Below are 27,682 nucleotides of genomic sequence, written 5' to 3'. Positions count from 1 at the left end.
GGCCTCAGGCACTTACTAGCTGCAGGGCAAGTCCTTAAGTCTGTTTGCCTCAGTTTCCTCATCTGTAAAATGAGCTGGAGAAGGAAATGGCAAACCACTCCAGGATCTTTGCCAAGAAAACCCCAAAAGAAATCACGAAGAGTTGGACACAACTGAAAGGACTGAACAACAACACTTAAGGGTCTGAGAGGCAGAGCCTGGATATGCCCTGTTTCTGCTTGGCTCCACAGGGCAGAACCAGGAGCAGTGGGGGAAGGATGCCAAGAAAGGACAAAGCTTCCTAACTCTAGTGATTCCCCAATAAGGTGGGCTGCCTGGAGAACACTGTAGATCTTTAAGCAAAAGATGGATGACCATTTGCTAAGTAGGTTGTAGAGGGGCAGATGGTAGATAGTTTCTGAGATACCTTCCCAATGCAAGATGCTGTGACATGGACTTATTTATGTTTAATCCAAAAAGTAAAAGGAAACCTTCATGTTTTAAATTTTACAGCTGATTGAAATAGAATGGTGATAATGAGTGTTAGAAGCTCTTTGGTAAAAGATTTTAAAATCTAAATTGCTCATCTAAAATTCTATTTCTGGACTTTTCACTAGGTATTATATAAAGGTCTCTACCATCAAATCTTGTTTTTCACTCCCATATTATCACTTTGAGAGGCAGAGAGAGGATAGAGATACAAGCTCAGAGCCAGGAAATCTTGGGTTCCTTCATCCAGCCTCTGAAATATACTGGCTGTGTAACCTGGGAAAGACAAAACTTTTCAGTGCCCTCAGGCAATTCTCTAAGGTGCTGAGAAGGTCCCTAACAGTATCATTAGAGGTATTTTCCTCACCAGGAGTCCCTTATACCAACAAAATCACCTGTTTAATAAAAATGTATCACTGAAAGAATTCATGGAGGTACCATCTTTATAGGAAGAGATATTTAAAACTCCAGCACATTTTTAGAAGATCTTTGCATATAAATGTCATGTGTTGCTCCTCAGAAGGATAAAGATTGGTACTATTTTATGTTGTTTAGGTTTAAACATTTTTCTCCCAAGAACAACGACTAACCCAGGGCCTGATCTCATCTTACTGAGAAAATGGAGAGGGAGAAAGGTTCCCATCCAAACTGACCGAGCTAGGCACCATGGAGAACAGCTACAAAATAGGGACAAAAAGAAGTTCACAGGGGACAGAATCAATGAAAGGAGCCAGCAGTAAGCTGCACAGCCTTGGATATTTATAATAATCTGGGTAAACTAGAGATCCTCAAGCAAGAAGGCAAGTTTGACCCCACAGCTATCACTGAGACTCGGTGGCCTGGTACCAATGACTGTACTGTGCTCTGGGAGGGCGAACCTTATTGGAAAGGAAAAGGAAAGGTAAATGGGGGAGAGGCCAAGCAGCATTGTAGATTAAGAAGATACAATCTACTGCTCCCTCTTCCTCATTCCTCATATCCAATCAGTTGCCAAGTCTTGTCAAGTCTCCTTCCATAATATGTCTCACATTCCCTTCTCTTAACTCACAGGGCCACTACCCTAAAGTTTTGTAAGTCAGAACCTCATCACCTTTTCCTTGTACTACTGCAATGGTCTCCTGGTTTTCCTGCTTCCTGCCTCTTCCCTTCCCAATCCATCCTCCATAAAGCTGCCAAATGGGGCGGCTAGGTGGCACAGTGGATAGAGCACCGGCCCTGGAGTCGGGAGACCTGAGTTCAAATCCAGCCTCAGACCAAACACTTGACACTTCCTAGCTTTGTGACTCTGGGCAAGTCACTTCACCCCAATTGCCTCCCTAAAAACAACAACAACAACATAAAGCGGCCAAATAAAATTTCCCAAAACCATGGGCCTGATCACGCCACTCCCTTACTCAAAAACCATTATTGCTTCTAGGATGAATACAAGCTCTTGTTTGTATTTCATATTACTCTTTCATGCAGTCCCCATTCTAGCTCAGCTGGCCTGCTAGATGTCCTCTGTATCTGACAATCCAGGGGCAGATTTTGTGGCTTCTCTCCACCCCCAGTCCCCAGTCTCTGGGACATACCCCCTCCTCCCCTCCACCACTTAGAATCCATTTGCCTTGAGAGCGCAGCTCTGTGGCGCTTTCTGTGGCCTCTCCTAATTCCTCCAATTGTTAATGCTCACTCCCTTCTGAAATGATGTCATTCAGGACGTATTGAGCCGTGCACTTGTCATATATGCTTAGGAGGCCGTAAACTCTTGAGAAAGCCTCTGGGTGGCAAAATGGATAGAAATGGACTCAGGAAGGCCTGAGTTCAAACCCAAACTCAAACATTCACTAGCTGGGTGACCCTAGGCAAGTCATTTCACCCTTATCTGCCTCAGTTTCCCCATCTGTAAAATGGGAATAATAATAACAGCACCCACTTCACAGGGTCATCAAAAATCATATGAGATAATAAATGCAAAGTGCTTTCTAAACTCAAGCTGCTATATACATGTGAGCTATAGAGGCTACTTTGTTTTTATCTTTTTTTTTTCTATCCCCAGTGCCTAACAGGGTGCTTAGTAGATAGTAGGCCATTAGTAAACACTTGTTTAAACTTTGACTTAACTCTGATCCGTCCTGTGACCAACAACAATTCCAGAGAAGAAATGATGAAACATGCTACCCAAAAAGGCAGATGAGGGACTCCAGACCCAGAATCGGACGTACATTTTTGGACACGGCGAATGCAGGAATGGTTTTTTTTTTGTCCTGACTATAGATGTTACAAGGGTTTTGTTTTTCTTTTTTTTTTTTAACTGGATGAGGTAGGAGGGAGAGAAAACAAATACTTGTAAATTGAAGAAGTGAAAATTTAAAACAAATAAATGATGAGTTGAATTGAATTGACTAGCTTCATCCAACTAATTTTGGCCATAAAATTCAAAAGAAATTGAGGCATCAAAATGCAGAGCCTTTAAAAAAAAGTCTGTTAACAGGTAAAGGAATGAATACACTCTTCAGGGAGCTGCCCACTGAGAGTCGCTATACAACAGTGATTTCACATCCGAATGTGAAATCCATTACTACTCAAACTGACTTTTGACATGATGTTCTTTCCATCTTAGCTGTCTGTCTTTTCAACCAGATCCCTCACTGGCAGAGTTAGAAACAGCAACTGTAAATCTCTGAGCAAAGACCTGGTGCAGTAATAATTCTTTCTGGAATTGTGTTCCTGAATCACTCAAGAGAGACAACCTGTTATTTCTGTTCCACCATTTTAGATGGAAATCAATACCGAATTCCATCCACTGAGCTCCTTACAAATGGGGTGTTTCTTTGGACGTGGTTCAGAGGTGCTCTCAATCACTTTTCAGAGACACTATGGGTTCATTTTTTTGACCATAGAATATGAAACAATTGGGTTCTAGAAGACTAACTCACTCTTGTTTTTGTCAGGTCATGGGCTCATGTATTCAGTTCTGGAAAGCAGTGCAGGAAGACCTGGATTCAAATCCTGAAACATTCTGGCTAAGTGACTAAGCAAGTGCTTTGACTTGTATGCTTGTATAATTTCAGCAAGTGACTTAACCATGATGCTCCTCAGTTTCTTCATCTGCAAAAATGAGCAGAGTGGACTAGATGATCTAAACTGCCAGCTCGAAATCTAGGAGCCTATGAACCTTTCCAAGCCTCAGTTTACTCATCAACCCTCATTACCTGCAGAACCTACATGAAGCTTAAAATGAGATGTTTATAAACCATTTCAGTAACTTCAGAGTTCTATACTAATTTAACTGCTTTTTAATCTTGATTTTTTATAAAGTAACTTATAAAGGGAGATGGTCAGACCTTTATTTCCATGGTTTCCTAAATTTAACTGTGATGCTAAGAGAAAATGCTTATGTATTCATTCCAAGGAGAGACACTGTATCTGTGATTTCACTGGTATGAGGAGCTTCCTTCTACCAATGCAGGCCAGCACCTTTCTTGCAACTTCACACTCTTAAAAGAGTTGCTTTAGAGCTACTTTTTGTTCTGAGAGTTTTAAGTGACTTGCCCAGAGTCAGAGGTGCTGTATAAACATAAGCTATTGTTATTAATTATTGTTGTTACTGTTATTATTCTTGTCTCTAAGGCCAAGGACTGAAAATGCAGCTTCCTTTCACTCTTTTATATTTCAGCAATACATAGGATTGTAGATTTAGACCTGGAAGGGATCTTACAGGTGATATATTGACACATAAATAGACAGCTAAAGCATATGAAGTGTTCAGTATGTGTCTGGCACTGAGCTAAGAAGAACCCTTATTTTACAAATAAGGAAACTGAGACCCAGTGAGAGAAAGGCACTTGGTCCAAAGTGATACAGGCTGTTAATTGGCACAGCCAGGTTTTGAACCTAGAACTTTAAGAATCCAAATCTACCATTGTTTCTATTGCATACTATTTAACAACTTAAACTCTCATTTTAGGAAAGTTTCTGAATCTGAAGCTGTTTGTATATTTCAACTATGTGCCCATATGATATTGGCGACACAAGACCATACCAGGCTCTAGTCTTATGATATACACAGATGGCATCCAGATTAGGATAAAACTGTATATATATACATATATGTATATGTATGTACACACACATATACACACCATATATGTGTATAACTGCAAGTACGTGTATGCATATACACTCAATGCATAGAATCATATACACATGGGTATATATGTGGACATATATGCATGTATACACATTCACATGTATGTGTATATGTGCATTATGTATGTATTCTCTTCTCCACTGCCAGAGACCTAATTTTTCAGGAAGTTTTCTCTGTTGATAGCTAGAATGTGAATAGGTGCTCCATTCCAGGCTCTTCTTGTATGTAAAGTGCTTTGCAAACTTTAATGTGCTACATGCATGCCAACTATTATTATTAGTTGAAGTGCTTGGGAATGGTGACGAAGGGTAGTATCCCCCTGACCGACATGGCCATGAAACACACTGGGACTTGAAATATATAAACAGAACCAATCAATGCCAATCTGGGGAAACTGAGGGTATGGATTAGCCCTAGGTTAAAGACAGGGTTCAGTTAATTTTGGAGAAAAAGAGGGTAAGCCAAGTTTCATCCTGGAAAAATGCAACACAAATAAGTGCTCTGGATAAACGTTTTAAAAATTATGTTTTGGGGGGAAGACATCTAGTATTGGAATTTGCTCATGGTGCCCCTTTTCTCATCATGCAGGATTTGGTGGAACACAAAGATTGCTTTTCAAAAAAGACCAGCCAAAGGCACATAGGAAACACTACAATCAACATGAGGAATAGATCCAAAGGCAGCCAGGCGTGTGGTGCCCACACGTCCCAGCCTGTCGCCCAACTGCACGAGTAGCTGCAGAGAACACCTCGAAAAGTGCCCTTCCAAATCTGCTAAATGCTGAGCCCCAAATGAAATCCAGCCTGGCAGTCACGTGGGTAGTCCTGGCACGTAAGCTGGCCCCGGTTCTCTGGAACCTGCTACATCGTGTGATCGTCTGGGCATCGGGCATTTTACGTGTCATGCTCCTTCTTGGGTTCATTTTTCCCATAGCTTTCGGTGACAGCAGCAGGTCAGAGAGCTTTGAATGCCCCAGTTGCCTTTTGTGAAGTCTACCTTGGTTGAACACTAATAGCTCCTCAGCAGGCCAGACCACAGATTTTCAACATGGTGTGACTTTCTCCTGCTCTCTCTGTGGGAGAGTACAGGCTGTCTCAGTCATGGTGCAAAATGAATTCCCTCACACTGGAGGCCGTGATTATGTATCCTATCTCAAGGGAGGGATCTATAGAAAAGCGATCAGAATCTCTGAAAGGCAGCACAGGGTACTAAAATGCTATACTTGGAACCCCACAAAGACCTGAGTTCAAATCTCACCTCTGACATTAGCTGTGTTGCCATAGGCAAACCATTTTACCTTTTTCAGACTCAGTTTTCTCATGAGGCTAAGAATAGCACCAAATTTCATAGAGTCAGGGATGAGACTCAGTTTCCCTATCTGTAAAATGAGACTGAAGACGGCACCTACTTCACAGGATTTTGAAAGTCTCAAGTTCGACGCTATATGCAAATTATAAATGTCCGGTTATTATTAACTGGGCCCTGCCTAGCTTTCTGGGGTGGGGGTGGTAGACTCAGGTAAATCCCACCTTTGCCTGCTCGGAGGACCCCTACCAGCACAATCAGTGTGCACACACTCTGCAGTGGTCTATAGGACCCTTACCTCTGGGTAAAGAGGGAGGAGGAAGGGTAGGAAGGTAACTCCCAGGCTGAGCAGGTGCCCCGGGTTTCCCCCTTCCCGCCCCCCATTCCCAAGGGGCCCCGCCCTAGGCTGAAGCGTCCTCACCTCCAGCTTGTCGGTCAGCTCCTTATGCATCTGCTCGTACTGCCGGCTCATGTCTTGGTTCCTTTCCAGCAGCGCCTTACCCAGCCGGGCAGCCAGCACCAAGTCCTTTTCCTTCTGCCGGATCACCGACAGCAGCTCCGGCTCCTGCGGGGGCGAGGACGGCTGCAGCAGTTGCCCGGGGCCCGGGGCCTCGGCGGCGTCGAGAAGCCCCAGCTCGGCCTGGGAAAACTCTCCCGGATCCGGCGGCCGCTCCCCAGCCGCCAGCAGCGCCAGCTCCTCCTCGAGAGCCAGTTCCAGTTCCCCCGGGCCACCCGGGAAGGACACTAAAGCGGCGGCAGCGGCGGCGGCTGGGCTCCGGGCTGCGTCCCCGCCGGGCCCCGGCAGCTCCATGCAGGAGGCGCTGTCCGCCTCAGCGGGTGCTGAAACGCTGCTGGCCAAGCCCAGGCAGTAGGCGGACATGGCCCGGGGGAGAGCCCGCTGCTGTGCGGGCCCTCGGCGCGCGCCAGGCTGCAGGGGGGGTGGGGGTGGGGGTGGAGGTAGTTTGGGGAGGAGGGGGAGGGAGGAAGGGGCCCCCTCGGTCTCGAGCCGCTGCACGTACCCCGCTTCCGCTTCTACAGCCCTTTCCCCCCCTTCCTCCCCCCCTGCGCTGCACCCCTGGTAGCCCTTACACCGGCGTGAGCCGGGCCGGTCCCCGGGAGCTCTCCCCCGCCCGCCTCGCGCCCGGCGGCACGCGAGCCCTGCTTTCCCTCCCTCCCCTCCCCCTCCCCGCCCCCGGGCTTGGCTGCTCGGTGCGCGCAGGGGAGGAGGAGGAGGTGGTGCTGGTGGTGAAGGAGGAGGGAAGGGAGCAAAGAAGGCGGAAAGGAGGGAGGGAGGAACTCTGAGAGGAGGGGTGGGGGGGGAGGGCGGAGAGGAGGAGATGGGAGGAGATGGGGAGAAGAAGGAGGAGGAGCCGCAGCCGCGCTAGGTGCAGGGGTGCTCGGGGCTCAGCCGCCTCTCTGCTGCTGCTGCCGTTGCTGCAGCCCACCACCCGGCAGGACCTCACGGGCAGGGCTGCGCTCTGCTCCTGGGGCTGGTGCATCTGCTAGCGGTGGCCCCCGGGTTCTGCAGCCCCTTTCCATGGCCCTCAGCTGGCCAGCCCAGTCGTTGGCGGCGGCTACACTGGCCGCGGCTGTGGCACATGGTGCGGCGCGGACGCCTGGCACTCGTCCTCCTCTCTCGGCCGCCACCTCCCCTCAGTCTCTGCCTTCCTCCCCTCAGTCCGGCTCTAACGGAATGTCTCTCCCTCCCTCTCAGACCCAGCTAGGCCCAGTACTGCCCGGCGGCCCCACCCCGGCGCCAGCCGCGCACGCAGCCCTGCCCACTCCGTCCTTCCGGCCGCGCCCCTAGACGCCTGACACGCGCGGCTCCGCACGATTTGGGCCACCTGTTCCCCAGGGACTCTTCGATTTGCCTCAGCCGCCTGGGGTTTTGCTCTCGCCCCCGTGGCCCTCAGCTTAACCCTTTCCCGGCCTTTCGCTCTACTAAGTCCTCCTCCCTTCCCGCGTTCCCTGGGGGCCAGCTGATAATTAGGTCCAGAATCCTTGCCCTGAGTTCTAAAGAGGAATGGGAACGACGTGCGTGCATGCTGAGAGTGGAGGACGGCAGTATTTGCCACTAAATCTCAACTCTGAAATTGACAGGTGGTAGAGGAAGCTGCTCCTGGGAACCTAGGGGAGCTGTAGATCGAGGTTCAGGACTTCGTGTCATAGATTGGAGGAAGAATGCACCATGTAGAAGGAATATATAAAGAATCTTAGTGCCTTTTGTCCTTGGATGACACGCATATGGTTATGAGGGTGAGCTTCAAAGGGAAACAGCCAAGACGGAAAGTGGATATTTGTGGAGGTGGGTTGAGGTTATCATAACAGCTCACGTCGGCCCTTCCCCGCCCCCCCCCCCCCCGTTTAAAAACAAAACCAAACCATTGGCAAAAGATGAGAAAAATGAGGTTCAGGGAGGCCTTTTCCACAGTCACTCAGCTCCTAAAGGTCAGAGCTGGAGGTGGAAACCAAGGTATCCCGAGGTTATATGGCATAGTGGAGAGAGAACTAGATTTGAAATTAGAAGACCTTGGTTTCAGCTCTTGCCTCTGCTACTTATTACATGGGGCAGGGGAAGGCAGTCTGGGACAGTGGGGAAAGCACTTGTTCTAGAGCTAGAGGAATCGTGTTCCAATCCCATCTCGGAGGATTACTACCTGGTTCACCTGGGCAAGTCACTTAACCTATCTGGGTTTCAGTTTCCTCGTTTACAAAAGGAGGTGGTTGGATTGGATGGTCTGGGGGATTCTTCCTGTGATCTTAGGATATGAGTCATCCGTAGTGTATGGTATAGAGTACTTGGAGTCAGAAAGATATAGGTTCCAATCCCGTCCCTGGTAGTTACCAGAGGTGTGATCATAGGCATGTTATAAGTTCTCTGAACCTCTTTTATCCATCTATAAAATGGGTAACTTGGAGACAGCTGGTGGTACAGTAAAGAGTGCTCAGCCTGAAGTCAGGAAGATTTTTTGAGGTGAAATCTTGCCTCAGAAACTTATTAGTTGTGTGATCCTGAGCAAGTCACCCACCCTGTTTGCCTCAGCTGTAAAGTGGGGATAATAATAGCACCTACCTCCCAGGGTTGTAGTGTTGTTATCTCACTTTGCAAATGAGATACCATTTGCAAAAAAGCCCTTCGGACTGTGCTTAGCACATAGTAATTGTTGTTATTGTTCAGTTTTGTTGGACTCTTCATGATCCCATTTGGGGTTTTCTTGGCAAAGATACTGGAGTGGTTTGCCATTTCCCTTCTCCAGTCCATTTTACAAATGAGGAAACTGAGGCAAACAGGGTGAAGTGACTCGCCCAGGGTCAAACAACTAGAAGTGTGCCTAAGAAGAAGAAGAAGAAGAAGAAGAAGAAGAAGAAGAAGAAGAAGAAGAAGAAGAAGAAGAAGAAGCAGCTAGGTGGCGCAGTGGATACAGCACCGGCCCTGAAGTCAGGAGGACCTGAGTTCAAATCCAGTCTCAGACCAAACACTTGACACTTACTAGCTATGTGACCCTGGGCAAGTCACTTAACCCCAATTGCCTAAAAAAAAAAAGAAGAAACAACTAGAAGTGTCTGAGGCCAGATTTGAACTCAGGAAGATGAGTTTTCCTGACTCCAGGTTGGGCGCGTTATCCGTTATCCACTTTACCATCTAGCTGCCCCTTGTATATAGTAAGCACTATTCAAATACTTATTTTCCCCCTTCCTTCCCTACCTGTGGAGTCTCTAACTTATAGGATTGTTGTGAAATTCATGTGACAGAACATATGTAAAGTGCTTTGCAAACCTTGACTCATGATCTAACTGTTACTATTATTACTTGTGTGACTTATGCAACAAGTTATTTTGCTCTGTGCCTCAGTTTCCTCCTCTGTAAGATAAAAAAAGGACTGAGGAGGTTGGATTGGGTGCTTTCCAAATATCCCTTCCAGCTCTAAGTCCTATGATGGTCCAAATCCAAATCTATTTCTCCTCTACCATATTTCCTTTAATATTTCAAGGATACTTGATAGAAATTTCTTTCACCAATATAGATGGCAACCCCTTTATGATATGGGAGATGGTTTCTAGAGTTGCCATAACTAGGAAAAATTCTGCGGCCAGAGGCCAACATTCTGGTTATGAGTCTCTCTGAACTTTGTTTGGCTCCTCTTGGATGACACACTCGATCATGGGCTGTATTCTGCTACAGCGAGGGAAAAAAAATTCCCCTGTTCGACCCCCCCTCTTCCTAGACAAGAGGAATAATAGGGAAATGAATAATAATTAGACTTTGAGTAGGAGAGACTGAAACAAATGATAGCCCAGAAGGTGACATATAAGAAGTCTCTCCCGCCAGGCTGAGGATGGACTGAGTGGCATGTAGATTCAGGACAAGTAGTTCAATTCAACAAGCATTTATTAAGGACCTACTCTGTACCCGCTATATACGGGCACCTATCTCCTATGTATTAGGTATAAAGAATTCATATGGCGTAGTGGGTAGAGGATTGGGCCTGTATTCAGAAAGACAGTTCAAATCTGGCCTCAGACACTAGCTGTGTCACCCTGGGCAAGTCACTTTACTTGTTTGCCTCAGTTTCCTCAATTGTAAAATAGGGATAATAATAGCACCTTCCTTGAATAATTGCTATGAGAATCGAATGAGATAATATTTATATAAGAGCTTAGCACAGTGCCTGGCACACAATGAGTGCTGTATAAATGTTTATTGGAGTCAGGAAGGCCTGAGTTCAGCTCCTGTCTATAACACATTTGATCCTGAGCAAGTCACTTAACTTCTCTAGGCAACTCTCAAAAACTATAAATTATGGGATGATCAGTTGTAGAAGACTTAGCTGCTCTGCTCAAGACAATGATCCAAGATAATTTCAAAGGAAACCGTGATGAAAAATGCTAACCATCTCAGAGATAGAATTGATTAACTCTGAATACAGACTGAAACAGATTTTTTTTACATTTTTCTTGTTATTTACTTATTTTGCAACATATCTAATATGGAAATATGTTTTGCATGATTTCACATGTATAATTGATATGTTGATTGACTTCTTGATGAGTGGGAGGGGGCAGGAGGGAAGGAGAGAATTTGGAACTCAAATTAAAAAAACAAATGTTATTAATGAATTAATTTTGGAAAAAAACCCCTATAAGTTACAGAGAAAGAGATGTCCTGTATTGGCAGAGGGAGTTTCCTCATCTGGGAGTTTGCTGTATTGATAAAATCACAATCTGAGTCACTGTCCATATCTCATGTACTAGGGACTGTGTTAGGGGATGAAGGTACAAAAACCAACCGAAAAACAATTCCCCCCCTTAAGGAGATTACATTCTATCCAAACTATTGAGCTCTGGCCCTGGAAAGGGATGTTTTTCCATCCTGGCCCTGCCAAGTGGAATTCCCAAGGTGGGAAATTTCCAAGGCTTCTTTAGTCCCCTTATTGCATATCTGAAATGTGTGCCTTTTGGGTAGGTCATTAAGTTATTGAATATCTGAATCACAAACTGCAACGCTTCTCTGACTTAACAGGTGATACCAAAGAGTTATTTCCAAAACCCTAATGGATCTACAGTCTCATCAATGTGGATATTCCATTCACAACCCATCCATGCCTCCCTATCCTGTGCCACTCTGACCCATGTCTTCCCCTAAATTCACTGTAGGGGATCCACCAAAGTGAAAGGGATGTCCATGGAACATGGGGGCTGTGAACCAGCTGTTTATTACTCTTGCTAAATGCCCAGACCTCTCTCTTCTTCCTTTCCTCCCTCTCTATCATTCCTTCCTTCCTTCCTTTCTTTTCTTTCTGCCCTACATTTCTTCTATGATATCCTTTACACAGCTTTTCCTACATAAGCTGGTGTGTGTTCCAGTCTTGGTCATGAGCTTCTCCTTTGCCTTCTGGGTAATCTGCAATTTCAGTTCTTGGGAAACTTTAGGGTTCCATGACCCATACACTAATGGAGACCAACTAGAATTTTGTTGCTCTTTGGTCAATCTGGTGGCAAACATTTCCAAATTAGCTAGATAGGTCCTAGCTAAACTGCAGCTTTCCAGCCTCCATTCTACAATGAAACATAGATCTTTCTCAGGCACTGACAAAATTTATGTCATTAAACCATTTTCTCCTACTTTGATCTTGTATATCTGCTATGACCCAAGTTCAATAATTTATCTTATTTGCCCATAGATGTGTGTGAATGGTCAGAGGGGGAAGGTCCCAAATTGGAAAAACAGCCCACAGTCTAAATCATTAGGGGTTATTAGCTGTGCCTTGAATTGGGCAGAATAAACAAAGTTTTCATCAAATTGGAGTTTGGAGTTACTTGAGATTTTAATGCCAAGAGGTCAATATGTATCACTGAAATTTGGCAGCATGGGGTGCCTTATTGGAATAAGATAATGAATAAGTATACATTCTTCAGAGAGTAGAACTGAATGTCAAGGAGATCAACACATCTGAAATCCATATACTGGAAGGATGAGCATTGTAGAGATTATTTGGGTGCGGACATAGGCAGAACAAAACAGAGTTGTATCATTATTATAATATGCTTTAGGTCATACAGCTAGATGGAGGAAATGGAGGAAGAATTGCTGATACAGATTGTAAAACTGATATAGAAGGAAGATAATGGTATTAATGCAGGACCTAACTATGTAAACACCCATCAAGTCTTATTCTGCTAACTACAGAGCATTGGGAGACTTCTTGGCCTTTCTGATTGGCAGTTCCCATCTCTCAGAATGTGGAGAAGACAAAAACTGCTCCTCTGGGCCTAATTGTGACCCACCAGGAAGAACTCTGGGGGATTGGCCATGACATCTATTCAATCACTTGTATTTTGTATCCTGTATTTTGCAGATAGCATAAAGCTGGAGGGAATAGTTAATTCATTGGATGATAGGACCAGGTTCCCCAAAGAGCCTGAGAGGCATCAGGCCAAATCTTATAAAACAAAATCCAACAGGAATAAATACAAACTCTTAAGCTATAGTTCGACCAATCAATAGCCCAAGTCCCAGATGGAAGAAGTGTCCCCAGATAAGTCATTTTAGCAAGGAAGAAACAAGCATTTATTAAGCACCTATTATATGCCAGGAACTCTCTTAAGCTCCTTACAAATATCTCACTCAATTCTCACAACAATCCTGGGAAATAGGTGCTGTTATTATCCCCATATTACAGTTGAGGAAACTGAGGCAGATAGCAGTTATGTGCCTAGTCCATGATCACACAGCTAGTGTCTGAGGCTGGATTTGAACTCAGGTCTTCTTGACTCCAGGCCCAGCACTCTATCCAATGGGCCTTACTTTTCTCATCTCTAAAATGAGAGATTTAGGCTAGGTGGCTTCTAAGATCTCTTTCAGATCTGAATCTATGATCCTACGAATTAAATAGAAATCTTTTGTATATCACTGCCTCCCCCACTGGCCATCTAATTTGTTTGTTTGCCTACAATAATGGGCAGGTTACTACCTGACATGGTAGCTCATTCATGTTTTCATGTATCATCTATAAATTGAACGAAGACCAAAAATAAATTTTTTCACAGGAATGCTGGTTGGGATTTCTGTCACATAAGAAGTTTCAGATCACAGAATATCAGAGTAGGAAGGAACCTTAGAAGCTGTTTAGTTTAACCCAGATCTGAAAAAGAATCCCTACCATGAGACACTTATAAAGGGGGGATCAAGTCTTTGTCATAAGATGTGACAATACTCACCAAATATCCCCAAATTCTTTATTTTATCAATGTGGAGAGGCATTATGGTATACTAGAAAGAGTAGGGGACTTCAAATCAAGGACTGGGGTTCAAAGCTTGACTCAAAAATATATTCGCTATAAGATCATGGCCAAGCCAATTCACCTGAGTTTCAGTTTCTTTATCTGTCAAATAGGAATAGTATTATTAATGCCTTTTATCTCTTTGGGCCGTTGTGAGGAAAGTGTTTCGTAAACTTTGAAGTGCTCTACAAATGGAATTTTTTATTTTGGTGAATTATCAGATTCTATGGAACATAAACTTCTTTAGGGCAGGCATCGTTTCATATCTGTCCCTCTATCCTCAGTCCTTAGCACAATGCCTGGCACATCATGGGCATTTAATAAATGCTTATTGATGGATCAGATTCAAGAAACTATAACCCTAATCTTATTCAATTGGATTGGTGACCTCATAAGCATTGTGGGAGTGTGGGTGCTCTTGGGAGTAAAAGGAAATTCAAGGAGGGATGGCTTTGGAAGGAGGGATGATGAGGTCTGTTTGGGATATGATGAGTTTGATATGTTTTGAGACATCCAATTTGAAATGTTCAATAGGCAATTTCATGATGCAGGACTGGCTATTAGGAGAGAGGTTAGGGATGGGTATATAGATCTGGGAATTATCAGCATAGAGATGATGATTGAGCCCATGGGAGCTGATGAGATCAGCAAATAAGAGTATAGAAAGAAAAGAGAAGAGGGCCCAGGACAGAGCATTAAGGGATGATGGAGTTAGTGGGCATGACATAGGTGAAGATTCAGCAAAGAGAGTGAGAAAGAAGGGTCAGAAAGGTGGTAGGGAAACTAATCACAAAAATCACAGAGTCCCAGAAACTGGGAGCAGGAAGGGACCTTAGCAGCCTCCAGTGGAAGATCTCCAAGGAAGGGGAACCCACCACCTCATGAGGCAGCCCTTTCCATTTTGGGGTAGTTGTCATTAGGAAGTTTTTCCTCATGTCAGGTTTTGATTGACCTCTCCACAATGCCACTCATCGCTCCTGGTGCTGCTCTCTGAGGCTAAACAGCACAATACTAATCCATCCCTCATAACACAGCCCTTTAAAGACGTGAAGACAGACATTATGTCCTCTGAGACTTCTGTTCTCCAAGTGAAACAAGCCCAGTACTTCCAAGCTATCCTCATATATCATAGGCTCCAGACCCTTAGCCATCCTAATTGCCTTCCTCTGGGACCCTTGCCAGTGTATCAATATCTTTCTTCAACCATGGTGCCAGAACTGAATCCAGTACTCCAAGGGAAGTCTAAGTAGGGCAGGTGACAGGGGAACTATCCCTCTATTCCTGGAAGCTATGTCTCTTTCATTGTAACCTGAGATTGCACTGGCCTTTTTGGGGGGCCGCATCACCTTGCTGACTTATATGGAGTTTGCAGGCCACTAAAACCCCTGAATCTTTTCCAGAATAACTGTTGTCTAACCATGCTTGTGAAATGGATTTTTGGTATCCGAGTATAATCGTCTATATTCATAGATGCTGATCCTGCCATCCTATGTTAGTTTTCCCTTCTAGATTTGTGAATGAGTGAAACAAAAATCCTTTATTAAACACTTACTATATACCCATAGAACTATTCTCTGTACAGGGGCCAGTTCTTGCTCTCAAAGAGGCCGCATTCTCTTGGGGGAGGCAACACATACAAGTGGCTTTAGCTGTAGAGAGATGGAAAGGCTCCATGGTCCTTAGGGTGCAGCATGATAATTCACATTCCTTCACATTATCTCCACTGAAAAGCCATATTCATTTCTGATGTTGCCATGGACTTTGGTGGTGAACAAGCTCTTTCCCTGGTCTTCAGCAGCTGTAGCACATTCACCAGGCCACATCTCCATGAGGGTTGAGTCCCTGGATGATTCAGAGGCTGGGCTAGAAGGAGGAGCTCGTGTGCTCAGGGTTCTGGGATTGAGGTTGAGGTGGTGTTGAAGTTTGACTTGCCTGGCACCTCCCAGGATAATCTCATCACTTCTAATCTCACTACCATACTGCTGACTTAAGCTTTGATTACTACCACCTCCCTCAGCCACTTCTACCCTCTGATTGAAAGGCTGGAGGGTACCAAACTCCTCCCAATGCCTTCCTTTACAGAGGGCAGAAACTGTACCCAGCATATTCTACTTTGCATCTGTTACTCTGCTTGGTTTCAACTCCATGGGACAATGTACTCCCTGGTGTCACTCCTGTCTCCTTCTGTGTGCTGTCTCTGTGCATTAGATTGTAAGGTCCTTGAGGGCAGGGACTTCCTTTCTTTTTATTAATTGTATCCCCAATGCTCAGCACAGTGCCTGACAACTAGCAGGTGCTTAATACATGTTTATTGGGTTGGATTGGATTGGTGCCTGTCAGCTCCTGTCTCTCCCTCAAGGCGCCTTGCTGAATCAGGTATTGCCTATCCTATGGTTGGTTGGCAATTTTCTCCACTTCAGACTTCTTGACATGCTGTCATTGAAGCGCCAACATTTGTTCAATCTTACTATCGAGCTAGGTCTGATTCCATCTAATTCTATTGTCATTGAATCCATACCTGTCCAAGAAGACTATGGGATACTTTATCAAAAGTTTTGCTAAAATTGAGGTAAATTATATACTCAGATTTGCCTTCATCTATTAGCTTAGCAATCCTGTCAGAAGAGAAAATGAGGTTAGTCTGGCATGATCCATTCTTGAGGAAGCCATGTTGGCTCTTAGTAATCACTGCTTTCTGTGATTTTTTTTTTCTGTCTTTTTTCCTGTGTCTGTTAATCCTACCCATAAAGATCTTTTCAAGAATTTCCCCAGGAAGCAAAGTCAACATCACTGGCCTACAGTTTACAGATTCTCTTCTCTTCATCCTCCTCCCTTTTTTTGGAAAAACCAAAACCAAACAGAGACAATACACATGCCCTTCTGTGGCACCTCTCCCACATTCCAAGATCTTTCAACTATCAGACAATGGCTTAGCCAGTCACACCTGCCAGTCGTTTCAGAACTTGAGGATGTAGTTCATTTTAGTTGTTTGAATTTGATCGAGTCAATTTCTCAAGTTAAGTGCTTTCTTACTACTCCCTTATTTATCTCTGGTATCAAATTTCTGTTAGTCAATTTGTTCTATTGTTTTCAGGGCCAGGGATGGTCTTTTTGGTAGAGAACCCTGAAGCAACATGCAGCCACTCTGCCATCTTTATTTTTTCAGTGTTCATCACCCAGACATTCTAAGCAAAGATTCCAGCCCTTCTTTGATCCTTCTTTTTCTTCAAATATGGCTGAAAATAAAAACCTGAACCCATTCAAACTCATTCCCAATGACCCCAAACTTTCCTTCACTTCTCTCATCAGCCCCAGCTCATTCTGAGCTTTAGTATTCCTGACACTATTTTTACAGGACCTTGCCATGCTCTTATATCTGCCTTCTGTTACCTGATATTGCTTTCATCTTCTGTACATTGCTTTTTATTCTTTAAATCAGGGTTAAGTGATGTGCTGAGAGTCAACAGCTAGTAAGTGTCTGAGGCTAGATTTGAACTCAGGTCCTCCTGACTCCAGGGCTTGTGTTCTATCTACTGCACCACCTAGCTGCCCCTGTACATTACTTTTTAAAACCAAAGGAGTTTGGTGAATTCCCATGGAACCTCATTTTTCCTCTTTATTAGAATCCTCTCTCTGTCTTCAGAATTTCATTCTTGAGTGTCTTCCAACCCTTCTGGGCTTCCTCTGTAGCACTTTAGTCCCTGGTATTCTACTTGTTTTTCGTCTTGACTCTTTGAAATCTGCTTTCCCAGAATCTAGGGTACATGTCAGATTACGCCCAGATTTCCTCTTCTTTTCTATCACAAACTCTAAGAGGCTGTAGTAATTTCTCTCCAGAGTTTTATTTCCACCCCAGCAAGCAGGTCCTTTCTGTTAGTGAGAATCAGATCTAGAATGGAATTTGCCTTTGTTCAGTCCTCCATCTTTTGAAGGATGATATTTTCTCTAAGGCATGTCAAGCAATTATTAACTGCTTTATTTCTGGAGGTGGGGGGAGTGAGGAGGAAGAGAGGGTGGGCATTGAACTGCAGCAGATGTCTGTATAATAGAGGTTCCCCATCACCACTATATCCTGCTTCTGTGCCAGGCTTATGATTTATTTCCCAAGTTCATCTCTTTCCTTCTTCTGTCCAGGTGGTCTGTGCTCCAATGGCAAAGTCACTTCTGTTTCTTTTTCCTTTGACCTTTACCTAAATACTTTGTCTGTCATGCTTCCCCCATCCCATATTCTTAGATTTCCTTATATGAGTAAACATTCTTAATATGCTGTGCTATCCCTCTCTCCTTTGCCTATCTTGTTTCTTTTTAATAAGATATACCTGGTCAGACTTGCTAGGCTACAGATATACAGTTATACATAAAACTGGGTGAATCACCAGACCTAAAGTGTCACATTGGAAGAAGGACTTTCTAGTAGAGGGCACTAGGGATTTGAGCTTGGTCCATTTTTATTAGTCATATTGAAGAAGGCATAGATGGAATACTTATCAAATGTGTAAATAACATTTCTAGTACGACATTAGATCCAGTGGGTTCCCTCCCACAATGGGTTCCAGTTCTGGATTCATATGGACTCATATTCATCTTGTGGAAGCCTTATTCCCTTGAGGGGTAGGGGCCAGGATTTCTATTCTCTCATTGCCTTGATATGCCCCCACACTAGAATAACTTTGGAAAATATCTCTAATATAAAGCTTAGAGTCGAGGCTCATGTCTAGGACTTCCCCCCCCCCTCCAAAGTAGGTAACCTTTCTTCTTTGTTTTATTTATTTGTTTATATTTTTGTGCTTAATAGTATTTTTTCCAATTACATGTAAAGATAGTTTTCAACATTCATTTTTGTAAGATTTGTAGTTCCAAATTTTTCTCCCTCCCCCCTCCCTAAGACAGCAAGTAATCTGATACTGTTTATACATGTACAGTCATGTTAAACATATTTACACATTAGTCATGTTGTGAAAGAAAAATCAGAATGAAAGGGGAAAACCACAGAAAGAAAAAACAAAAGAACAAAAATCAAAGTGAAATAATATGCTTTACTCCGCATTCAGACTCCATAGTTCTTTCTCTGATGTGGATAGCATTTTCCATCATGAGTCTTTTGGAACTGTCTTGGATCATTGTATTACGAGAAGAGCTAAGTTTATCACAGTTGATCATTGCATGATGTTGCTGTTACAGCGTACAGTGTTCTCCTGGTTCTGCTCACTTCACTCAGCATCATTTCACACAAGTCTTTCCAGCTTTTTTCTGAAATCCGCCTGTTCATCATTTCTTATAGCACAATAGTACTCCACGACATTCACATACCACGACTTGCTCAGCCATTTCCCAATGATGGGCATCCTCTCAATTTCCAATTCTTGGCCACCACAAAAAAAAATTTTCCTATAAATATTTTTGTACATGTGGGTCCTTTTCACTCTTTTATTCTCTCTTTGGGATACAGATCTAGTAATGCTATTGCTGGATCACAGTTATGGATAACCTTTCTAGAAAAGGAACTCAATGTATAAAATGAACTTCAGGGATTTGACAGTTATTTATTTTCTCCACTGGTGAAAATGCTTCAAATACAAATGACCTGAAAACCTGAATTACTAAATACACAAAACATCTCATTATGCTTATTATATTCATTATATTCTCTGTACCCCAGAGTGAGAGACACACAGAAAGAGACTTGGGGGAGGGGTTTGGAGAGAGAGAGAGAGAGAGAGAGAGAGAGAGAGAGAGAGAGAGAGAGAGAGAGAGAGAGAGAAGTAAAGATACATTATGCAACTGCTGAACATCTATTTTGCATTCACCTCAGACTCATGCTACAACTGTTTGAACATGCTGTGAAGTCCAGCTATCCTGCACATTTAGGGCATGGCTTTGGCTTCCTCTGGTCCTTTCTTCAGGCATGCCCCAAGATCCTCCTGGTAGTGCTACTCTTCTTCTCCAGGAAGCAGTGCTGTTGCAGAAATCACCTCCTGCTCACTGCTGGAACCTTGCTCCAGAACTCAACTCTCAACCCACTAGGTTACTGACAAGACAGAAACATCCTTTTCTCAGGATTACTAATCAATGCCCTATGCTCAGGAAGAACAAAAACAAAAAATGGAAAGCAGAAAAAGGTGGTGGGAGACTCAAGCATGCCCACAAATCTTCATGCTGCCATGTGCTTTTGGTCATGATTGTTGCTCCATCTATGGAAGGTACCCAAGCCAGCCATCCCATTTCCCACAAGAATGCACTTCTGGAGATTTTTTTGTTGGCTAGGCAATGGGGTTAAGTGACTTGCCTAGGGTCACATAGCTAGTAAGTGTTATATGTCTGAGGCTGGATTTGAACTCAGGTCCTCCTGAATCCAGGGCCAGTACTCTATCCACTGCACCACCTAGCTGCCCCCACTTCTGGGGATTTCTCCACCATACCAGATACCTTCTCTTTCTCTCCCTCTCCCCAGCTTTTCAGCTTCCTTTTTGTGTGTGAATTTCTCTGTTAGAATGTAATGTCTTTGAAGGCAAGGACTATTCATTTTTGCCAATATTTGTATTCACAGTGCTTAGCACAGCCTGTGGCAAATAGCAAGTGCTTAACAGATGCTTATTGATTGACGATTGACTGCTGGAGAGGAGGAGAGGGGATTATCCATCTTGTTGGAAGTCTAAGGAGAGAAAATTCTAGATTTCTCCTAAAAGTTGTTGTTTGTCCTTCGTTCTTTTTCTTTTCTTTTCTTTTCTTTTTTTTGCTAGGCAATGGGGTTAAGTGACTTGCCCAGGGTCACACAGCTAGTAAGTGTTATGTGTTTGAGGCTGGATTTGACCTCAGGTCCTCCTGAATCTAGGGCTGATGCTCTATCCACTGTGCCACCTAGCTGCCCCTTGTCCTTCATTCTTGAAGGGGACCATGACATCAGAAGATGATGCCATGACTTGCAAGTGAATTGGATTTAAGTGAGGGAGGGCTGTGCAATGTTACTAGCTTCACTTTCTCCTCTGGAGCCATCTGGATCCAGTGGCCAGATTTAGATCAGGAGGACTGGAGAGGGCTCCTGACCTAAAAGAGATGGGCCCCAAAAGAGGCAGAACCATAGTCCCCAGAGTTGGCAAATCCAGTCTTAATTAGCAATCACTTTTGGTGTTACAACCCTCCGGTCATGGGATCTAGTAAGGAGTTGCTGTATCATCTCAACAAGATGCATATCTTTCACCAAATGACCAGAGAGGGGTTGGACAGCATATTGAGCTGCCTGGAAGGTACCCTGGCAAATCAGGGGGTCCCCTGGTTATCCCCATTGTACTCGAAGAATGGGTTATCGAATGGTATGACAGCATAAGGATCCCAAAAGCTCTTAGAAAAACTTCAATGTTGGGTTGAATCTAATAAGGCAAAATTAAATAAGGGGTCAATGTAAAGTCTAATTCTTGGGTTGAAAAAAATAGCTTCAGAAAGACAAGGTGGGGGGAAGTATGGCTAGCCAATAGCTTGCCTAAAAAAAGATTTGAGCTTTCGGTAACCTGTAGACTCAATGTGACTCAAAAGCACCATGGCCCAGCCAAAGAAGCTAACAAACTCTTGGGATGGATTAGGTGATCCCCAGCATTCAGAAGGAGGAGATGAAACTCTCATTGCATTCCTGGTTAGACCACGTATGGAGTATTCTGTTCAGTTCTGGGCATGACATTGTGGGAGACAAGTTGATAAGCCATGGAGCATCCATAGGAGGGTCTTACTTAATCATGCCACACAGTTTTCAGAAGAAGAAACGAAAGCTATCAATAATCACATTAAAAAATGCTCTGAATCACTGTTGATTTTGTTAAGTTGCTTTTCATTCATGGCCAATTCTCTGTGACCCCATTTGGAATACAGGAGTGGCTTGCCATGTCCTTCACCAGCTTATTTGACAGATGAGGAAACTGAGGCAAACAGGATTAAGTGACTTGCCCAGGGTCACACAACTAGTATCTGAGGCCAGATTTGACTTAGCTATTCTAATCAAGGCAATGAGCCAAGACAATTCCCAAGGATCCATGATGAGAAATGCCATCCACCTCCAGAAAGAAATCTGATGAACTCTGAGTACAGACTGAAGCATACTTTTTCACTTTTTTTTGTGTTTCTTGCCTTTTTTTTCTTTTGCAATGTGGTTAAAATGGAAATGTATCTTGCATGACTTCACATGTATAATTGATATATTGTTTGCCTTCTGAGTGGGCAGGGAAGGGTTGGGAGGGAGGGAGAGAATTTGGAACATCAAAGTTTTAAAAAATGAATGTTAATGTATAACCTATATCAGATTGCTTGCCATCTTGGGGAGGGGGAAGGAGAGAGAAGGAGGGAGAAAAATTTGAAACTCAAAAAATAGCTATCTTCAAGCATTTGAATGGCTGTCCTATGGATAAGGCATTAAACATTATTGTAAGCCTCAAAGAACAGAACCTTGAGCAATTCATGGAAGTTGCAAAAAGGCAGATTTAGCATTGATATAAGAAAAATCTTTTTAAAGAGTTCAATTCCAAAGTGGAGTAAGAGGCTGCCTCAGGAGGTAGTGAGGTCCCTTCATCAGAGGTCTCCAAGGAAAGGACAGGTGGCCACTTGTTTGGTGTGTCTTTGGAGAGATTCCTATTCAACAAGGCTCAAGCAGAACTAGATGGCATCTGGAGTTTCTCCCAAGTCTGAAATTTTGCAAGTTTGTGAGTCACTCTCTTAGTGAACTAGTTGTTTGTGCCTTTTGGCTCTTCTTCAACCTTTGATTGGTCTTGAAGAGAAAAGTCCTAGGTACTTGTGAAAGTTGGTGTGATATAGTAATACTGAACTGGACATGGAGCCAGGAAAACCTGGGTTCAAATCCTGCCTTCCCTCCTCACTAGCCCTGGCAAGTCATTTAACATTTCTTTGCCCTAGTTTCCTCATTTATAAAAAGAGGTATCTGGACTTGGTAGGCTCTATAGTCCTCTCTTGTTCTATATCTTGGAGAAAATTATTTAACCTCTCCATGCCTCAGTTTCCTTCTCTGTAAACTAAAGGATTTAGACTCTATTCCTGCTAAATCTGTGATCCTTTGATCTTGGAAAAATCACTTTAAAATGATAGGCTCCAGTTTCCTCAATTGTAGAATGAGAGGGCCACACTAGATGGCCTCGGAAGTCCCTTGCATGGATTCAATAATTCTCAGATTATTTAGCTAGCTTTAATATCTCTCCTGACCTCCAGTCTTGCACCATTGACTATTGGACATCTCAAATGGAATGTCCCATAGACATTCCCAAGATTGACCTGATTATCTTTCCATTCTTCCAAACTTCCTTGCTATGCCCTACAACACCATTGTCCTTCCAGGCACCCAAGTTCCCAATGTAGGCGTCATCCTTGACCCCCCCCCTCTCATTTGGCACAGAAATCCAGACTGTTGCCTTCTGTCCTTTCTACCTTCACAATATATCTCCTCACATCTCCCAAATCCCTCTCTCTCCTCTGACAGCTGCCATTTTATGTAAAACAATCCATCTCCCAGGCACTGATCATCCTGCATGCCTGGAATGCTCTACCTCCTCATCTCTGCCTCCTGTCTTCCCACCTTCTGCAGAAAGCACTTCCTGATCCCCCTTAATGCCAGTGCCTTCCCTCTATTGATTATCTCTAAGTTACCCCATGTAAACCTTATATGTACACAACTGTTTACATGTTGCTTCCCCCATTAGACTGTGACTTCTTGAGAGCAGGAACTGGCTTTTGCCTTTCTTTGCTAACTAACAGCATAGTACCTGGCTCATGGCAGCTGCTTGTTGACTGACTGACTGACTGCTGAAGGTCCTCATGGTCTCAAGCCTAGATCAGTCTACTACTTGTCTTGTTGGTCTCCAAGTTTCCATCTCTTCCCACTGTGGTTGTCTTCCATTCAGTTGACAAAGTGATTATGCTAAAGTTCAGGTCTGGCCACATCAGTGTCCTACTCAGTAAACTCTGGCATCTCCCTGTTAGTTCTAGAATCAAATAGAAAATCCTCTGTTCGGCTTTTAAAGTCCTTCACAACTTGGCCCCTACAGGCAGGTGGGTGATTTAGTGCATAGAGTGCTGGACCTGGAGTCAGGAAGCCTTGGGTTCAAATCTGGCTTCAAATGCTTATTAGCTATGTAACTGGGCAAGTCTGTTTGCCTCAGTTTCCTCAACTATGAAATGGGGATAATAATAGCACTTACCTTACAGGATTGTTGTGAGGATCAGTTGAGATATTTGTTTTAAAAAAGAGCTTAGCACAGGGCCTGGTATATAGTAGGTACTTAATAAATGCTTATTTCCTTCCTAACTACTTACCTTTTTCAGTCTTACATGTTACTGCTCATTATAGAATCATCCTCATCTGGGTACTTATTATGTACCCAGATCGATTCTTTTTTCACTAGGTAAAGAAGCCAGTCTCTGCCTCATTTCTTATTAAACTTTAATCACTGATTGGGCATTGCCTCAGTCAAGGGCAGACCTGTTAAAGACCTTAGCCAAAAGGCCATGGTTCCCCAATGCATCCTGATCTATATCTGGCCACTGGATCCGGATGGCTCTGGAGGAGAAAGTGAGGCTGGTGACTTACACAGCCCTCCCTCACTGCAATCCAATTTACTTGCATGTCGTGACATCGCCTCCTTGACGTCAAGGAGGCGATGTCACGACATGCAAGTAACTGGCACAAGGCACTCTTCCTAACTCTGGCTGTACCTCATGCCTGGAATACTCTACCTCCTTGACTCTGCCTCCTGGCTTCCCTGGATCCCTTCAAGTCTCAGCTCAGCTTACCTTCTGTAAGACGCCTTTCCCAGACTTCCACAATGGTCATGTCTCCCTCTGTGACTGTCTCCAATTCCCCCTGTCTATATTTTCCTTGTGCCTAGGGGTTTCCATGTTGTGTCCACCATCAGACTGTGAATTTCTTGAGAGCAGGGACAGTTCTTGCCTTTCTCTTTATCCCTAAACACTTAACACAGTGCCTGGTATATGGTAAGTGCTTAATAAATATTTATTGACTTGACTTTTAGCTCTGAATCTATAATCCTAAGATTTTGGGCAAGATTCTATGACTCCTGGGCAGCTAGGTATGGAAGTGGATAGAGTGCCAGGCCTGGAGTCAATCTGGTAGGTGTGAGGTGGTGTAAAAGAGGTGTTTTAATTTGCATTTCCCTAATCAACAGTGAGGGGCATCTGGGTGGCACAGTGGATAACATGTCTGACCTAGAGTGAGGAAGACTCCTTTTTATGAGTTCAAATCTGGCCTCAGACACTTAACTAGCTGGGTGACCCTGGGCAAGATACCCTGTTTGCCTCAGTTTCCTCATCTGTCAAGTGAGCTGGAGAAGGAAAAGGCAAACCGCTCCAGTATCTTTGCTAAGAAAACCCCAAATGGGGACACTGAGAGTCAGACGTGACTGAAACGACTCAACAGCACCCTATGGTAGCTGGGCGTCAGCTGACTCATCTGTAAAATGAAGGGGCTGTACTAGGTAGCTATTGAGGCCCCTTTCAGCTCTCAATCTATAATCATATAATCCTAATGGCTGGTAAATCTTAGCCAAGTCCAAACAACTCTCTAAGCATCTTGGTTTTCCTTCCCAATAAAGCAGGGATCATTTCACCTGCCCTGCCTACCCCTTAGGGTGGCTCTGAGAATCCAATGAGATAATGTGCACAAAAGCATTCATTAAGCCATAAAGGACTCCATAAATACAAGAGATTATTATTATCACACTGCTCCACTCCACCAGGTTAAGCATTCACTAAATCAGTCATGGAAATAGCATATCATCTTGTTGCTGGGGCAACTGAAAACTTTGGATTGAAACTGTGGCTAGCACATGGATAAACTGTCCTGGTTTTATTTTTGGTGGGATCGGGCAGCGTCACTGCCAGTACCTGATGCTTCTCAGTAAGAAGCCACATAGGATCCTCTTTAGATGGCTGGTCAGGAGATCTGAGTGGGAATTCTGTCGCTACCATTAAGACCTGGGTAACTTTGAAGAAGTAATTTCATTCCTCTGGGACTCAGTTTCCTCATATGTAAAATGAGAGGATTGGGTTGGGTCCCTTAGAGATCACCAAGTCCAATCGACTCATTTCACAGATGAAGAAAGTAAGGCTCGGAGAAATCAATCAATCAATATGTATTAAGCACTGACTAAGCGCTAGGGATACAAAAGGAGGTAAGACAGTCCCTGCCTTCAAGGAGCTTACTGTTTAATGGGGAAGACAACTTGCCGATGAATTACATACAAAGTAAGCTTAAAAGATAAATAAGCAATAATTAATAGATGGAAGGCCCTAGAATTAAGAGGGGTTGAGGAAGGCTTCTAGTAAAAGACGGGATTTTAGTTGGCACTTAATGAAAGCCAAGGAGGTCAGTAGGTGGAGCTGAGGAGGGAGAGTGTTCCAGGCCTGGGGAGCAGCCAGAGAAAATGCCTGGAGCTGAGAGATGCAGTGTCTTGTTCGTGAACAACCAGAAGGCCAGAGTCACCAATATCTCTTATAGAATTGCCAAGAATACAGCCATAGTTACTGCTATTAACACTAGCTAAGCCTATACTAATAGTAATTATTCTGCCCAGGCTCACCCAGCTGGTTAAGTGTCTGAGGCCAGATTTGAACTCATCGAGTCTCCCTCGATCTAGGTCAGGCACTTTATCCACTGTGCCACCCAGCTGCCACTCACTGTTGATTAGGGAAATGCAAATTAAATACTAACTATTCTGATCAGAGCAGACCTGCCAGTAACGTTGTTTGGTGATCATTTATTGTCGAAGAAAACTAAATTCCCCCCCTGTAACCTTCTTTTCATCAGCCATGGTATGCTTCCTCATGTAGGAGTGAGCTGGAAACTTTAGGATAATCCAAAAAAAAGGGACCCTTATTTATTGAAGATAACAAAGTTTCTTCTTCTACAGATCAAAACAAGGTTGAACTTTTGTCAAGGAATTGTTGATCTTGCTTGGCCTAACTCTGTCTCCTGCTTGTATGTCCTGAGTTGGATTGCAAGAAATCAGTTCATTACAACCTCAATTCCCAATGTCTTTTCTCTCCTAAAGGTGGGACTAAGTGACTTTCCGGTCATCACACAGGTAGTGTCAGAGGCAGGACTTGGACCCGAGTTTTCCTGACTCCAAGATGGCATGCTATCAACTGTGCCAGGCTGCCTATGATCCATGAGTCACACTCCCTTCCCCACTCCCATTAATTTCCCAGCTTGAAGACAGCTTTCTATTATGGCATGATCCTTGGCCAACACTCCTATCAACTCACTCTTGTAATTACTATATTTATTTCAATTACATGTTTGTCCTAGATTCCATTCAGGCCAGATGGACATTGTTAGAGCCAGGGCAAGGGACCTTATCGTTGGCTAGGTTCCCTCTCCCCACCTTCCCCATTTATGTCAATGGCCCCACTATTTCTCCCTATTTTCCAGCCTATACTCTAGGAGTTTCTCTCTCTCTCTCTCTCTCTCTCTCTCTCTCTCTCTCTCTCTCTCTCTCTCTCTCTCTCTCTCTCTCTCTCTCCCTCCCTCTCTCCCTCTCTCTCTGTCTCTCTCCCTCTCTCTTTCTCTCCCCTCCTTCCCTCTTTCTACCCCTTTCCCTCCGTCCTACAGTCATCAAGTCATATTTTGTAGGGGCAAAGCATTTAGAGCTTAGGAGTGACCACCTAGTTTATCATACTCATTTTACAATGAAATGGAGACCTGTCTTTTGCAATACATTTTAGCTAACCTCTTCTTTTTTTGTTAACCTGGCCTCCACTCTATTTTAGGTAGAGGTGTCCCAGTCCTGAAGTAGTTTGGGGACTTAGAGGCATATAGAGAAGAGGTAGGCTGATCAATAACAAAAGAAAGCAATAGTCTTTTATTACTGGTGCATTTTACCTCCCACACAGGAAAGCAGATGACCCAACATGTGAAATGCAAGGGGTGTATTGAGGCAAGGAAGGAGGCATTAAGGGCAAAAGATCATAAAGAGACCTTAGAGGTCA

The 27,682-nt window shown here is 43.9% G+C and overlaps 1 protein-coding gene across 4 annotated transcripts in view; it reads right to left on the bottom strand.

Annotated features, from left to right (window-relative positions):
• Positions 1-7,647, bottom strand: part of BICDL1 (BICD family like cargo adaptor 1) — a 136,751-nt gene extending 129,104 nt beyond the window's left edge. For 2 of the 4 annotated variants that reach the window (XR_013486489.1, XM_078154361.1), the window contains exon 1: positions 6,327-7,647. Coding sequence is in view for 3 of the 4 variants with exons in the window: in XM_078154361.1 (XP_078010487.1) it covers positions 6,327-6,785 (459 nt within the window). In the remaining variant the exon portion in view is untranslated. The remainder of the gene's footprint in view (positions 1-6,326) is intronic. The other 2 variants (XM_021007992.2, XM_078154360.1) reach the window with 1 other exon arrangement.
• Between the last annotated feature and the right edge of the window lie 20,035 nt (positions 7,648-27,682).

This window comes from Phascolarctos cinereus, unplaced genomic scaffold, assembly GCF_003287225.1.
Source record: "Phascolarctos cinereus isolate Bilbo 61053 unplaced genomic scaffold, phaCin_HiC Scaffold_4;HRSCAF=312, whole genome shotgun sequence".
In the NCBI taxonomy this organism is placed as follows: Eukaryota; Metazoa; Chordata; class Mammalia; order Diprotodontia; family Phascolarctidae; genus Phascolarctos; species Phascolarctos cinereus.
The sequence above is the reverse complement of the archived record's forward strand: the minus strand, read 5'-3'. Positions and strand labels throughout refer to the sequence as shown.